The sequence below is a fragment of the Theropithecus gelada genome, chromosome 7b (assembly GCF_003255815.1).
Source record: "Theropithecus gelada isolate Dixy chromosome 7b, Tgel_1.0, whole genome shotgun sequence".
Classification (NCBI taxonomy): Eukaryota; Metazoa; Chordata; class Mammalia; order Primates; family Cercopithecidae; genus Theropithecus; species Theropithecus gelada.
The window spans coordinates 66,279,128-66,292,484 of NC_037675.1; the positions used below are offsets into that span (position 1 = coordinate 66,279,128).

At 43.8% G+C, this 13,357-nt stretch overlaps 1 protein-coding gene across 1 annotated transcript in view; it reads left to right on the forward strand.

The window, feature by feature from the left end:
- The first annotated feature begins 227 nt into the window (after positions 1-227).
- Positions 228-13,357, forward strand: part of FNTB (farnesyltransferase, CAAX box, beta) — a 77,897-nt gene continuing 64,767 nt past the window's right edge. The window contains exon 1 of the mRNA XM_025392258.1: positions 228-772. Coding sequence (XP_025248043.1) covers positions 629-772 — 144 coding nt within the window. The 5' untranslated portion in view covers positions 228-628. The remainder of the gene's footprint in view (positions 773-13,357) is intronic.

The window sequence follows — 13,357 nt, forward strand, 5'->3', positions numbered from 1 at the left end:
GTTTCACTTATCCTTGTTCCTTCTACTGCATTTCAGTTCTTGCTACTGCAATGTAACCTCCAAGAGGTAGGAGAAAATCATAATGCCCCCCTCCCTCCATCACTGAATTACTGAGACGGCGTCCTTGCACGTTTGAGCACCTGCTGCCTTCTCCTGGGAGGCTGTCAAGTACCCCAAGGTGCACAATAATTCTATTAGTAATAGCGTGACTGAGGCAATCAGTAGAGCTGTCAGAAATGCTTTCAAACTTACATTCATTGGGTTCTTGGGCACCTGAAACTGCAGGCGACTGCATTACAATTAAGTGAGAATTAGCAGAATGTTAAAGTTCTTTTTAACAATTTGCATAACAAACCGAGGCGTCCTACGCCATCTCTCTGAAATGAAATTCGGACGTAGACACCCTTGCGCTTCAGGACTCTGCGCTCTTGCAGCAGCGCCTCTGCCCAACGGGGGGCGGCAGCATCTCAGTACTCACTCTAAAGACTTGTAGGTGGGAGGAGAGATTCGCGTTCAAAATCTTTTTGCCTCTATCCGCTCGCCGTAGCGCCTTAGCCCGCTCGAGTTTCAATGCGCGTTGTTGCTTAACGAAGCTGAGTCCTACACACTGTCCGCTGCTCTCCTGATCATGGCTTCTCCGAGTTCTTTCACCTACTATTGCCCTCCATCTTCCTCCCCCGTCTGGTCAGAGCCGCTGTACAGTCTGAGGCCCGAGCACGCGCGAGAGCGGTTGCAGGACGACTCGGTGGAAACAGTCACGTCCATAGAACAGGTGAGGTGGCAGGACTGGGCGAGGCACCCGCGCGGGGTGTTCTGGGAGCGGGAGTCCCGTTCGCAGGGCCGCCCGGGTGCGGAACTCACCGGGGAACTACGACTCCCACGGCGCACCGCGGCGCCTTCCCTCTGGGAAGCTCCGGGCGCCCAGGCTTGGGCTTCGTCGTGGAGCGTTTGCGCGGCCAGGTTGGGGAAGGGTCGTTTCAAGGTTGGGCTTGAAGGAGTGGGCAGTAGCCGGGTCCCTTCTGCCCTAAAGAACGAGGAGAATCGTGTTCTACGTCTGGAGAACAGAGGCAGCCCAGGCGGGTCGGATAGCCCACTCCGTTCTGCCAGTACTTCGGGAGGTTCTGGGGTGCACAGTGCACTTTTCCCAACCTGCTCTCAGCTTCTGGAGGCAGAGAGGAGAGAAGGGCCAGGCCGCTGTCATGCCGTTTCACGATCTGTTTGATTTTTGACCTGCAGTGCCAGGTTTGGGGGCCTGCCTCGTGGGTGGGCATTTTGGTAGTCATTCGGCCACTTGAGCACCAACTACGTGTCGGACACAATATTAAACGATGGAAGTACAAGGAAATCGCCCCTGTGGGGACAGGCAGGAAAACAGAGTTTGGAAAGTGCTCTAACAGAAAGTATGGATTTTGGACTACTAATCATTCCCTAAGGCCTAGAAGTGGGATCGAACCTATCATTTAGAAAAGTGTTTGGGGAATGATTCATATGCCCAAAACCATAGTTTTGTTTTTCTATTTATTCCCTGATTGGAATTGTTCCCAAGATTGTTATGTGGAACTGTGTATCCATCTGTCGGTAGGAGAAGTGGTTAGGATGATTCTTAACACTAATAAATGAACATCCTGCTTCTTACTGAAATAAGATCTCTTAGTGAGGTCAGTCTCCAGGCTTTACCTTGGAGAGACCTGTTTTGTATTTCATACTTGAAGTTGGAAGCCTGTACTTTGGCAAAATTAGTAACAATAGTTATATTGTACAGTTATGGCTAGAATTATAAATTTATAACAGAAACAAAGGCTTGATACATGATGATTCACAAAGTAGCAGGGAGAATATTTTAACTGGAGATTTAAACTTACGGAATTTAGGGGAGTAAAGGAAATCCTCACCTCTTGAATCTAGCTAACTCTCCTGGTTGGGTTGCCTACCAGTGTGTCCCAGGGAAGGCTGACTGCAAAAGATTGTAAAGAAATTTCCCACTGATGAAAAACCTGGAGGATCTTTGCAGAATTCCTAAATGATGGATTGCTGAGTGATTCGGGTCAAGTGTTTTATTTAATATCTGACCATAGACTGTCAGATTGCCCTTTTTTTTTTCGAGACGGGGTCTCGCCCTGTCACCAGACTGGGAGGTGGTGGCACGATCTCGGCTTACTGCAATGCAACCTCCGCCTCCCAGGTTCAAGCGATTCCCCTGCCTTAGCCTCCAGAGTAGATGGGACTACAGGCGCCCACCAACACGCCTGGCTAATTTTTGTATTTTAGTAGAGACAGATTTCACTGTGTGGCCAGGCTGGTCTTGAACTCCTGACCTCAAGTGATCTGCCCTCCTTGGCCTCCCAGGGTGCTGGGATTACAGTCATGAGCCACTATGCGTGGTGCAAGCATCTTTCAAATCTAGACCCAACGGTATGGCAGACAGTAAAGAATCTTGTATTTCTTTTTCGTGTTGTTATTCCAGCATACATTATTAGAGTCTAGGATGAACACTTTCAGGTAGTAGGAAGATAATGTTGTATCTCATTTTTGTGGCTGCCTCACTGTTTTAATAATCATCTTAGTGACCATTTATTAAGTCTCAGCACAGTGCTAAATGCTCTCCACACATGGTATCATTCAATCCTTACACTTTTTATGGATGAGAAGACTAAGGTTTAGAGACCTACCACGTTGGTAGGTTAATGATGATACATTCATCAAAAGTAACAACCTTGTTAGGAGAAGTTATTTGCAGAGGATATACTATTACTCTTTCAGTTTTCACTAAAGCTTCCATTTACTAATAGCTCAATTTTGTGCCATTGCCAGTAAAAACAAATTGATGACTGACACCTGTAATCCCAGCATGTTGGGAGTTCAAGGTGAGATCACCTGAGCCCAGAAGACCAACTTGGGCAACATAACAAGACCCTGTCTCTACCAAAAAAAGAAAAAAATATATATATAGCTGGGCGTGGTGGTATGCACCTGTAGTCCTAGCTACTTGGGAGGCTGAGGTGGGAGGATCATTTGAGCCCAGGAGTTCACAGATGAGCCATGATCGAGCCACTGTACTGGGCAACACAGTAAAACCCTGTCTCTTAAAACAAAAAACGACTATACTGATTTTGGTACTGGCCTGGGCAACATAGCAAGACCCCATGTCTATTTAAGACAAAAACTTTTTAAATTAAAAAACAAAAAAATTACATGCTTGTTACCTGCTTCCTATCTGATTATCAGAAGACTCAGTTTATTTGTTAAGCAATAATTTGGTAATAGGAGTTAAACCTATAAATAGTGGAAGGAGTCCTTAGCTGTGAGTCCTCTGTTCCATTCGTTGATTTTCATTCATTCAGCAAATACTTGAGCGCCTTCTACAAGCCAGGTACTGTTCTAGACACTCAGCATAAGTCGTTGAACAAAAGAGGCCAAGTTGATGCCTTTATAAAACTGTTTCTAGGCCAGTGAAGCAGTCAATTAAAAGAGATAATATCTATAGCTATCTCAATATAAAATGTTAATTAGAAGTGCTGTGGAGAGTAACACCTTGGGATAGAGGGGATAGGGTGTGTCAGGAATGGGTGGGGTGGGAGCAAGGGATGTCTTCATTTAAGGTGGTAAGGGGAACCCTCTGTGACAACACATGTGATCTGAGACCTGAAGTCTCAGATGAGGGAGGAAGCCATCATGAATCTGGTGCGAGAGTATTCTGGGCAGAGAAAGCAGCAAGCACAAAGGACCAAGGCAGCAGAACGCCTGGTGAGCACGGGGGCTTAGCAAACCAGAGAATAGGAGATGGGTCGGATCATGTAGGGCCTCACTAGCCCTTGGAAGTACTTTAAAATATCCTGACTGAGATGGGGAGCCACTTGGCTGTATACCTGCCATTTACTGCCCCACATTCACTTGGCCTTTTTCCAGCCTGCTCTGTAGATGTGCCCCAGGAGGGGGCCCTGCCCTGACAGGTTTCCTTGCTTTATGACTGCAGGCCATGGGAAGTATTGCTGGGGGTGACTGAGAAGGAGAAGAATGAGACCGTTGTATTTCTTCCCTCCTGCAGGCTTGTGTGGGCTGGGGTTTCCTTAGTCTTAGGGTCACATTTCCTGTCACGTGCCTTCTCTGCAGAGCTCTTTGTCTCCCTCCCTCTCCATTCTTCACACCTTCAGGTCTATGAGGAGTTCAGGTACCCCTAATTTACCAGCTCCAGATACTGCATTTTCTCTTGTGGTTTCCCTACACCTGCCCACATCTTTGTAAATAGTTCCTTTATAAACTCTCCTCAAATCACCCACTTTGTGCCATCTGTTTCCTGCCAGGACTTAGACTGATCCATGATCAGAGGGTTTTCAGCAGGGGAGTGACACATCTGACTAGCATTTTAACAGACTCATTTAGGTTACTGTCAAGAGTAGATGGTGGGGAGTGAGGGTGGATGCAGGGAAACCAGTTAGGAGGCTATTGCAGTATCCTGGGAGAGGTGACGGTGGCTTAGCTCACAGTGACGGTAGTGGAGGTAATGAGAAATGGTCAGCTCTGGATATTTTTATGAAGGTCTCTACCTTGCTAAGCTATTTTGTTAATGCAGATGCAGGGAGGGCCTTTCGTGACACTAGAGAACAAGACGTGGTTGTATTGTTAGTGCCTGCCTGCCTTATTGTGCCATCTGGAATCATCCCATTGCAAACACTCTGATTCAGGCCGGTAGGTTAATACTGATAGTCTCAGAGGTAACAGCCTTGCCAAAAACAGGTGTTTACAAAAGATACTACTGTTTTTCTTTTAGTTTGTCTTTGAACAGAGGCAAAAGCATCCTCCACTTGAAATGGCATGGTGTCATTGAACCATTGGCATGGTTCATTGTCCATCAAGTAACTTGAACTCTGAGGGGAATATTAGAGAATTATTAGTCCTGATCCCTGCCCTCAAAATTCTTTTATCTTAGATAAAAAGAATATGCTGGAAGGCCGAGTGAGGTGGCTCACTCCTGTAATCCTGGCACTTTGGGAGACTGAGGCAGGCGGATCACTGGAGGTCAGGAGTTTGAGACTAGGCCAGCCAACATAGTGAAACCCCATCTCTACTAAAAAAATACAAAAATTAGCTGGGCGTGGTGGTGCACACCTGTAATCCCAGCTACTCAGGACGCTGAGGCAGGTGAATCTCTTGAACCTGGGAGGCGGAAGTTGCAGTGAGCCGAGATTGCACCATTGCACTGAAGCCTGGGTGACAGAGCAAGACTCCATCTCAAAAAAGAAAGAAAGAAGAAGAATATGCTATAGGCAGTCACAGAGTGCTAAATTATGACTGCTTTGCATGAGGATTTTAGGGAGTTGAAAAGCCATCTGTGTGGGCTGAGGTGGTCAGGATGACTTCATGGAGAACGTGGAACTGGGTAGGGCTGTAAAAATTAGAGTTCGGGGCAGCCATTCTAGGAGGGGGAGCTGTTTTGAGGGAAGGCTTAGGCTTGACTGGGGGCAGTAAGACGGCTTACCAGGAGTGGTGGGTGCAGGTTGGACGTGGTAGGAAATGAGGTGAGATGGGCAGGTGGGCCCCCATCAGGGTGTTGAGAGGCAGGTGATGTGCTGGCTTCAGGTTTAGGCAGTGGACCACCACATATCCTAAGGAGGGAGCAGCGGAACAGAATCCTGACCTTCTGCTGTTGACTTGTTTCAGCTTATAGGATCCAAAATATTAGTAAACAGAGGTGGAACAAATCACTAAATATGATAAAACTTCCCCATTTTTTATGCCTCTGGTAGAAGGAACCGGTCCTCTACTTGGTTAAGTGGTCAGTTGGCTAGCTTTCTGAATCCATTTTATTTTATTGAAATTCAATATTGCCCAAGTGTAAAGTAATCCTGCATATCAAAATTTCCCCATTAAAAAGTCCAAAAGGTTGTTTTTGGTTAAGTTTAAAATACATGTACCTTTAGGTATATAAGTGAAAAATACCTGCTTACATAATTTACATTTAAATTTGGGTCCATATACCTACTTAAAATCACCTACTTTGTAAAGTAACACTAATTTAGAAATGCTGGTTTTTCTCCTCCTCTTATTTATAAAATGTATCTTTTCAGACTCTTCACATGCATCTTTGACTTCACTATTTTTAATCATCACTGGAGCCACTTTTTGAGTCAGCCAATATGGATTTCCGGACCACATGTTCAGTTCTTGAGATACATCCTTTTTGAATATGAATAAGGTGTTACCACTGAATAGTTTATTCCAAGTTACAAGTATCCACTTGCATAACATTAGACTTTTTTTTTTAAGACAGTGTCTCACTTTGTCGCCCAGGCTGGAGTGTGGTGATGCAGTCACCATTCACTGCAGCCTTGACCTCACAGGCCTGCCTTGGCTTACCAAAGCGTTGGGATTACAGACGTGAGCCTAGAATTTTTTTTTTTTTTTTACAGTATGTCCAGTTGGTATATATTTGTGGTCACTGCAACTTAACCACCTTATTACTTTTTCAAATGGTCTCCTTTTTTTTTTAAAGACAGGGTCTCACTCTTGTCCAGGCTGGAGTACAGTGGCATGATCATAGCTCACTGCAGCAACTTTCCAAGCTCAAGTGATCCTCCCACCTCAGCCTCTTGAGTAGTTGAAACTACTGGCGTGCGCTACCACGTTCGGCTACTTTTTGTATTGTTTTGTAGAGACAGGGTTTCGCTGTGTTGCCCAGGCTGGTCCTGAACTTAAGCTATCCGCCTGCCTTGGGCTCCCAAAGTGCTAGGATTACAGGCATGAGCCACCGCACCGGCTAAAATGATCTTTAAAACGTTGGTTTACTGGCCAGGCATGGTGACTGATACCTGTAATCCTGGCACTTTGGAAGGCCAGGTGGGTGGTTAGCTTAAGCCCACCAATTCGAGACAGCCTGGGCAACAGCGTGAGACTCTGTCTCTAAAAAAAGTAAAAAATGAATAAACAAAATAAAGGGCTGGCCTTACAATGGCAGTTTGCATATGAAAGTGTGAGTTTGTATTTCCAGGAATAATTACTAAATTTGTGTTTAATTTATCTCGTTTCACTGATTACCATTAGCCAAAGCAGCCCAAACCACACCTTAACTGAGGTTGTTTTAGGCTATTGTGTCATCCCCAGCTGGTACTTCGTATTTAAAACAAAGAAATTGAAAAACTTCCTACAGCAAGAAGTACTTTGTAAGTATTTGCATATAAAGTGACTTGTATTTTCTGAGGGATAGTTTTTTTGAAAAGTCTTGCCTTATATTTCATATATTAATGATTCTTTTACTGCAGCTTCAATGACATGAATCGTAGGCAGCAAATCTACTTTCTGAAACAGTCTGTCTCTGGGAGAGGAGGGAGATTTAGGAAGCAGGGAAGTGATAGTGCCTGGTATGAAAGTTGGTACCTCCTGAGATTGGCTCTAGATAGAAGCTCTGAAAGAGAAAGTGCCAAATGCATTAGTTGTTGTTTACCACTTACTGAATGGAAACTATTCTCTGCTTTTATTGATTGGATTTCTTTCTTTCTTTTTTTTTTTTTTTGGGACAGAGTTTCACTCTTGTTGCCCAGGCTGGAGTGCAGTGGCGCGATCTCCGCTCATCGTAACCTCTGCATCCCGGGTTCAAGCGATTCTCCTGCCTCAGGAGACAACACTCAGGCGTTGAGCTACCATGCCTGGCCTATTGATTGAATTTCTGTTGATTAAATGAAAAACTCCATGAAATATCTTTTTTTTTTTTTTTTTTGAGACGGAGTCTTGCTCTGTTGCCCGGGCTGGATTACAGTGGTGCGATCTCGGCTCACTGCAAGCTCCGCCTCCTGGGTTCACGCCATTCTCCTGCTTCAGCCTCCCAAGTAGCTGGGACTACAGGCACCCGCCACTACGCCCGGCTAATTTTTTGTATTCTTTAGTAGAGACGGGGTTTCACGGTGTTAGCCAGGATGGTCTTGATCTCCCGACCTCGTAATCCTCCCGCCTCGGCCTCCTAAAGTGCTGGGATTACAGGCGTGAGCCACCGCACCTGGCCATGAAATATCTTTTAAACAGAGCTGTCGAGAATGCAGTTGTCGAGAATGCAGCCTTTTGGTTAGCTCTTCTTTTATTTGTTGCCATGGCACCTAAGTCTTGGGGACTCTAGTACAGTTACTTGATCCCTGGCCCCTAGAGTTTAACACAATCTCTCCATCATCAAACAATACAAACTAATATACATATAGTTATATATCACTTAATAACAGTAGAAATACATTGTCAGTAGGAAATTTCCTTGTCGTGTGAACATCATAGAGTGTACTTAACACATGTAGATGGCATAGCCTACTACACACCTAGGCTGTAAGGTATAGCCTGTTGCTCCTGGGCTGCAAACCTATACAGCATGTTACTGTACTAAATACTGCAGGCAATTGGAACACAATGGTAAATATTTTTGTATCTAAACATATCTAAATATAGAAAAGGTAAACTAAAAATACGTTATAAAAGATAAAAATGGTAGACCTATCTAGGGAACTCAGCATGAATGGCGCTTGCAGGACTGGAAGTTGCTCTGGGTGAGTGAGTGAGTGAGCGGTGAGTGAATGTGAAGGCCCAGGATATGAGTGTACGCTACTATAGACTTTATAAATACTGTACGCTTACTGAACAGACATTATGAAAAATAAAAATAAACATGGTATGCTTCAGCTACACTAAATTTATTCATACGCTTTTTTCTTGCAATAATAAACTTAGCATACTGTAAGTTATTTACTTTATAAACTTAAAAAATTTTTTTTACAGCTTTTTGACTCTTTTGTGATAACAGTTTAAAACACAAGCACATTGTACTGCCGTACAAAAATATTTTCTGTATATTCTTATTCTGTAAGCTGTTTTCTCCTTTTAAATTTTTTCACTTTCTTTTTACCTTTTAAACTTTTTTGTTAAAAACTAAGACACAAACGCACACATTAGCCTGGACCTACACAGGGTCAGGATAGTCAGTGTCACTGCCTTCCGTCTCTACATCTCCTCCCACTGGAAGGCCTTCAGGGACAATAATAGGATGGAGCTGTCATCTCCTAGGATAACAGTGCCTTCTGCAGGAATTCCTCCTGAAGGACCTGCCTTAGGCTGTTTTATAGTTAATTTTTTTTTTTTTTTTTTTTTTGAGACGGAGTCTGGCTCTGTCGCCCAGGCTGGAGTGCAGTGGCCGGATCTCAGCTCACTGCAAGCTCCGCCTCCCAGGTTCACGCCATTCTCCTGCCTCAGCCTCCCGAGTAGCTGGGACTACAGGCGCCCGCCACCTCGCCCAGCTAGTTTTTTGTATTTTTTTAGTAGAGACGGGGTTTCACCGTGTTAGCCAGGATGGTCTCGATTTCCTGACCTCGTAATCCACTCGTCTCGGCCTCCCAAAGTGCTGGGATTACAGGCTTGAGCCACTGCGCCCGGCCTATAGTTAATTTTTTTAATAAGTAGAGATACACTTTAAAATAATATATAGTATAGTAAATATATGAATTAGTAATGTAGTTTATTATCATTATCAAGTGTTATGTACTATATATAATTGTATGTGTTATACTTTTATAACACTGGCAGTGCAGTAGGTTTGTTTACACCAGCGTCACCACAGGCATGTGAGTAGTGCTTTGTGCTACATTATGAAGGCTCTGTTACTAGGCCGTAGGGATTTTTCAGCTCCATCATAGTCTTACGGGACTACCGTGGAATATTTGGTCCGCTGTTGACCAAAACATCCTTATGTGGCGCATGACTATATTAGTTTATGTCATATATATGTGTATAGTTTATAAATTGATACATACTTAGTTTATATTATATATTTTAAAGATATATGTGTATATTATACATGTATATATTATATACATGTGTGCATATATGTGTATGTATGTATATGTATGTATGTATAAAGCCTGACCAACAACTTGAAAATATTCTGTACATAGAAACACCTAGCCTGGGGCCATGTGCAGTGGTTCATACCTGTAATCCCTGCACTTTGGGAGGCTGAGGCACGTGAATCACCTGAGGTCAAGAGTTCCAGTCCAGCCTGGCCAACTTGGTGAAACCCTGTCTCTACTGAAAATACAAAAATTAGCCAGGCTTGGTGGCAGGTATCTGTAGTCCCAGCTACTCAGGAGGCTGAGGCAGGAGAATCGCTTGAACCTGGGAGGTGGAGGTTGCAGTGAGCTGAGATCATGCCATTGCACTCCAGCTTGCGCGACAAAAGCAAAACTCTGTCTCAAAAAAAAAAAAGAAAGAAAAAAGAAGAAGAAAAAAGAAAAGAAACAGCCAAGCCTGGGCTGGGCACAGTGGCTCATGCCTGTAATCCCAGCACTTTGGGAGGCTTAGGCAGGAGAATTGCTTGAGGCCAGGAATTTGAGACCAGCCTGTGCAACAGGGTGAAGTCCATCTCTATTATAAGAAAGAAACAGAGGAGAGAGAAAGTAAGAAAGAAAAGAAAAGATACATCTAGCCTGTGCCCTATCAGAAGCAGGGGTAAACTCAACTCTTGTGTTCCCTGTTTGCCATATCCTGAGTGATCAGTTATCTCATGATTAGAGAAGGTGAGAGAGGTACTGGTAGGCTTAACATTTGTTAGGTTATACATTAAATACTGCGAGAGCTGGCCTTGGAACCTAACAGGTATAACGTTGTGTTGATGGGAAAACGAATAAGGTCTAAAAACCAATGAACTTTGAGAACACAGCTTCTGCATATGTTGTGACCTGCCTATCTATGTAGGTGTGGGGGATGAGGCATCACAAAACTAAGCACTTTGAAATCCTTTTCCTTTTTTTTTTTTTTAAAGGAATTTATGGTTAACAAAAGTATAATAATGTAATTAACAGCCATTTTTCTGTAACTGAGAATTACCAGTTGCTAACATCTTTTTTTGTTTAAAGGAAAGCAATTAGAAATATAGCCAAAGCCTCCTTTAACCCTATCCCCAGTTCAGTGTGCCTCTCACCCTTTCCAGAAGCAGCCCTTATCATGAATTGTGTGTGCATCCTTCCACTTCACTTTTAATCCTTTTATGCATTCATAAACAACTGGATTTGTGCATGTTTTTAAAAATTCACATAAATTGTCACACTGTCATTTTGCCTTTTTTCATTTCACATTAAAAAAAAGTAGAGCCGGGCGCGGTGGCTCAAGCCTGTAATCCCAGCACTTTGGGAGGCCGAGACGGGCGGATCACGAGGTCAGGAGATCGAGACCATCCTGGCTAACATGGTGAAACCCCGTCTCTACTAAAAAATACAAAAAAAACTAGCCGGGCACGGTGGCGGGCGCCTGTAGTCCCAGCTACTCGGAAGGCTGAGGCAGGAGAATGGCGTGAACCCGGGAGGCGGAGCTTGCAGTGAGCAGAGATCCGGCCACTGCACTCCAGCCTGGGCGGCAGAGCGAGACTCCGTCTCAAAAAAAAAAAAAAAAAAAAAAAAAAAAAAAAAAAAAGTAGAAATGGAGTCTTGCTTGATTGGTTGGAGTCTTGTCAGATTTCTCTTATGGTCATAATTTTGCAAAGACAATCTCCCTTTAGGATTGTGAGAGGGTCCTGAATTCTGCTGAGATGTAGGTGTAAAGGATAACCAGCGATTATTCTGGAGGTCACAAGATTTAGAGCTTTCTCAATTACCCCTGTAGATAACATCCCAATCGCAGAACCTAAGATTGGCCGTTTGAGATGTCTTTTCAGATTTTTGCATTTCTGACTGGCTGACTCCACACAAACAGGTCCTGTGGCCCCACCCAGAGGCTGAGTCAGTGCAGGAGGACCATCTTCCTTCCACACCCCTGTGATTTCATCCCCAACCAACCAACATTCCCATTCCCTAACCCTCTGCCCACCAAACTATCCTTGGAAAACCTCCAAACCTTTGGGAAAATTGATTTGAGTAATAACTCTGTCTCCAGCATGGTGTGGGCAGCTGCATGTCAGTTGAAGTCTTTCTTTATTGCAAGGCTATGGTCTCAGTGAATTGGTTTTGTCTGTGCAGCAAGCAGGAAGAACCCGTTGGGCGATTACAAAATGAGTAAATCTCAAAGAGGTGGCATAGACTTCAGGCTTAACTACCATGTTCAGCTGAAACAAAGAAGGATGTTGGGGAGGCCTGGAATGGGGAGGTGACCAGGAAAAGCACAGTAAACAAGGATAAGATTTGTCATGCAGATTTAGGCATGCCTGGTGCCTTCTCCATTGGTAAGAGTTCCTAGTGGCTTAGAGTCATCTTTGTCTTCCTGGTACAGAAAGAGAGGCAAATGGAGATTTCCTTTTATAGATGTAATTTTCCCTTACAAATGGGGTAACTTCTACTCTGTTTTCAGAGCTTTTCCTTTGTCTGCTTTTTCTCAAAATAATCAGCTCAAAATAATCCTTACGCCAAAGAAGCCTATCATGGGAAGACATATTCTGGTCTCCTACAGTCATGTTTTGAGGTGGCATATTCTGGTCTTCTGAACATTCAAAATGTTAGGTTGTTTAGATAAATTTTTGTTTGTTAAACATTTAAAAAGGTTTGTTATCTTTGTTTATCCTTTACTAGTTGAGAAGAAAAGTACGTTACTGTTTTTTTAAATTAATTATGAATGAAGAATGTACTATTTGAGGTAAAACTTTACGCATCAACCTCTGAGCTGAAATTTAGTGACCATTGCCACTAATAAAAACCTCGTTTTGGCCGGGCGCGGTGGCTCAAGCCTGTAATCCCAGCACTTTTGGGAGGCCGAGATGGGCGGATCACGAGGTCAGGAGATTGAGACCATCCTGGTTAACACGGTGAAACCCCATCTCTACTAAAAAATACAAAAAACTAGCCGGGCAAGGTGGCAGGCGCCTGTAGTCCCAGCTACTCGGGGGGCTGAGGCAGGAGAATGGCGTAAACCTGGGAGGCAGAGCTTGCAGTGAGGTGAGATCCGGCCACTGCACTCCAGTCTGGGCCACAGAGCGAGACTCCTCAAAAAAAAAAAAAAAAAATCCTTGTTTTATCAAACTTTCAACCTAAATTAACAGAGAGAGGCTCTCTAAAAGAACATGACACTTATTTGGGAATAGTGTATTGCAATGGGAATCTTTGTGCCACAGTAAACTATGTGCATATTCAAGGAGGTAAAGGAAGACAAAGGTTTTTCAAGGAATAAAGAGGATTGTATAATTCTTTTAAGATGATTATTATTGGCTACAAGGATCAGTAACAAGTGTGACCAGTCTGAGATTGGACAGGCAATTAATTGCTGGACAGATGTCCTCGTGGAAATATTTTTTGTGTAAGGTCGTGATGACCTTTGTGCAGGGTTGTGGTTTTTGCAGAGCCATTTGGGATAGTTTTTGTTAATCAGGCATTGATGCATGAGAACCCTCTCTTCATAGCTGTCCCCGGCTTTA